This window comes from Vollenhovia emeryi, unplaced genomic scaffold (genome assembly GCF_000949405.1).
Source record: "Vollenhovia emeryi isolate VEMERY1.0 unplaced genomic scaffold, V.emery_V1.0 DF943865.1, whole genome shotgun sequence".
NCBI classification, from domain to species: domain Eukaryota; kingdom Metazoa; phylum Arthropoda; class Insecta; order Hymenoptera; family Formicidae; genus Vollenhovia; species Vollenhovia emeryi.
The window spans coordinates 1-2,811 of NW_011962501.1; the positions used below are offsets into that span (position 1 = coordinate 1).

The 2,811-nt window shown below is 69.1% G+C and overlaps 1 protein-coding gene across 1 annotated transcript; it reads left to right on the forward strand.

Annotated features, from left to right (window-relative positions):
• Positions 1-1,517: 1,517 nt before the first annotated feature.
• LOC105564667 (serine/arginine repetitive matrix protein 1-like) lies at positions 1,518-2,679 on the forward strand (the record flags this gene model as incomplete). Its single annotated transcript, XM_012017215.1, has 1 exon — positions 1,518-2,679. A coding segment is annotated over exon 1 (1,162 nt), but the record flags the coding sequence as incomplete, so codon positions are not given.
• Between the last annotated feature and the right edge of the window lie 132 nt (positions 2,680-2,811).

Below are 2,811 nucleotides of genomic sequence, written 5' to 3' on the forward strand. Positions count from 1 at the left end.
CGTCTCCCAGGCAGGGCCTCGGAGGGTCTAGAGGGTCGGTCGACAGCCTGTCGGCCGGCGTCCGTCGTCGGGGCGCGAACCGGCCGTCACCCCGTGTCTGAGGCCGTCGTCCCTTTCGGGACGAGCGGTCTGGCACGGGGCCGGGCGGGGAGCGCACCGGCATTGGCGGAGCCGCCGCCTCGCTGGGCGGGACGTGGTCCCGTAAGGCGGGGTGGGGGGGCCCGACCCTGGTGGTGCAACCGTGCGTGGCGCGGGTCACCGGGTGGGCGGGCAGGAGCGGGAGGCCTCGTTGTGCCTTTGGGTCGGGAACACTGGGTTGGTTAGGCACAACAAGGCGCGACCCCGGGGCCGCCGGAACTTATTTCCGGGTCGGGGCTCGGGGTCGAGAAGTTGGGGAGGTGTGTCGTCGGGGCCGCTCGGACGTATTCCGAGGCGGGGCCCGGCGGCACAGGGCCCTCCGGAGCCGCTGGGACGTTTCCCAGGTCGGGGTCCGGGGGGTTGAGGGGACGTGTCGTCGGGGCCGCTCGGATGTATTCCGAGGCGGGGCTCGGCGGCACGGGGCCCTCCGGAGCCGCTGGGACGTTTCCCAGGTCGGGGTCCGGGGGGCCGCTGGCGGGGGGCTGTGGCTGGGGCTGGGGGAGTCTTTCTCGCCTGGCTTGCGGCGGCAGTCTGCTCGGACGAGGGGTGCCTCAGGGAAGTAACGACCCCTGTCGCACCCCGTGCCGGGGGGCCCGCGCGAGAGCCCACGTTTCCTAGCGCGGACTACCCCCCGGCGGAAGGCGCAACCACGCTGGTCGCCACGGCGGGTCGGGGTGAAGGGGGGAGGGCTCCCCCTGACACTTCCGTCCGTCCGTGGGACCCCCCAGCTTTGGCAAGCGCGCGCGAGGTGTCCGCGAGGTCGGAGGCGCGGAACCCCCGAAAACCCCCTGTAATGGGGGGGCGAGTAGGGGGCTGGAGCCCAGTGGCAGGGTGCGGTATCCCCCCGTCCCGTGGCATATTCCGACCCCCCCGGGAGGACTCGGGGGCCCGGGCTGCGGCCGGCGTCCGTGGTCATGTCTCGCGGTCGGTCGTGGCCCGGAGGGGGTATACCCCGGTCGGAGGAGCCTCGCGCGTTATGGGGATCAGACTGAAATGGCTGACAAACAAAACCCCCTTTTTTTTTACTGATGGTGTGGAGGGAGGAGAGGAGGTGGAGGCGAGTGCGCAGCCGCAAACGTATGCGGCGGTCGCGCAGGGGGCGCAGGGTGGCGCGACAGGCGGTCACCAGCCTGGCCCTTCGGGAGGGCCACCCGGCCCCATGATAGTGAGCGTGGAGAGCGCTCACATTGATGTGGGCAAGCTGCGGGGCACAGGGAAAAACAAACCTGGCCCCAAAAGCTCGAAGTTCGTCGAGAGGCGGGAGCGGGATCCGCGACGGACAAAGTCCGACCCCCAGGGCCAAGAGCCCACGGGCCTGGCCGGCAAGGTCCAGAGGACGGAACGCTCACCCCCCCGAAGACCAACGAGGGGGGGGGGCGATGACGTCGAGCGCGGCGAGTAGCGCCATCGAGGACTCCGACGAACCCTCGCGCGAGGGGGACCCCGAGGGGGACGGTGGCTCCGACGAGAGGACTAAGTCCCACACGTCCCACTCGGGGGCCACAAAGAGGAGTCGGAGCGGCGGGAGGGGGAAAAGCGCGAAGCAGGCGCGCCCCCTCGACAGCTCCAGCGGGGAGGAGGAAGACCTCCTCCCCGAGAGAAAGAACGGAAGGGGAAGGCCCATCACAACGGGGAAAGGTGTCCATGCGGCTGCCCTCAAGGAGGCCAACAGGACTCTCAACGCCCTGAAGAGGCAGCAGCGCGACGCCGAGAGAGTCCTCCAGGGGGACTACCATCCCCGCCAGTTCGAGGGCGCCGAGAGAAGGAAGAGGGTGAGGGAGCTGGAGGAACAAATCCCCCAGCTCCCCACCCGCGACCTGGTGGCAAAGGTGCTCGAACACGCCAGCAGGGCCGATGAGGCCGCGAGGGTGAGTAAAAACCTCAAAGGCTCCCTGGCTGGCGCTATAAGAGACGCGGCCCTATATACTAGGGTCGCAGTGGACGCCCTCTCTACGAGGGCGAGCGGAGGGATGAGCGAGAGGGAGGAGCAATTGAGGGAAGAGCTCGCGGCCCTCAAGGCTCTAGTCGCCGACCTCCTGCGAGAGAGAAACGACAGGGACCGGGAGAAGATGCCGCCACCCCCCGACCCACCCCTGGCGGGGCGGGATACCATCCCCGCGGGAGAGACGGTGCGGGAGGAGGAAATGCCGGAGGTGACCGACGCTGAGTTGCTAATAGACCCTTCTCCCCCCGGGAAGGTGGCGGATCCTCCGCCCCCGGAAAAAAAGACCTGGGAGGTGGTCACGCCGAAGGCTGGCACCTCCCGGGTCCCAAAGCCGGGGAGGGAGAGATCGCGGACAAGGGGAAAGGAGAGGTCCTCCTCCAGGAAGAGGACCGATCCCCCTCAAAGCCAGGCGAAGAACCCCCCTCCACCATCCCCCCAGGCCCCGAAGAAAACGGGGAAGCCCCTGCTGGTGAAGGCAGGAGAGCTCACGGGGGAGATGGTGGAGAGGAGGATTCAGGAGGCCGTAGATCGGTCCCAAAGGGAGATCCTCCAGAAAATGGAGGAAATGTTCCGGGCTTTTGTCGGCGGCGGGGCCCGTATTAGCGGCCCTGCGGCGGTCCCCTCCAACCCTCGAGAGGGGAGGAGGGGTGCCGCGGGGGACCGCCCGGTTCCCGGGGCCGACCAGAGGTCCGGAACAAGGAGGACGGATCCTCCGGGGGAGGCTGCGA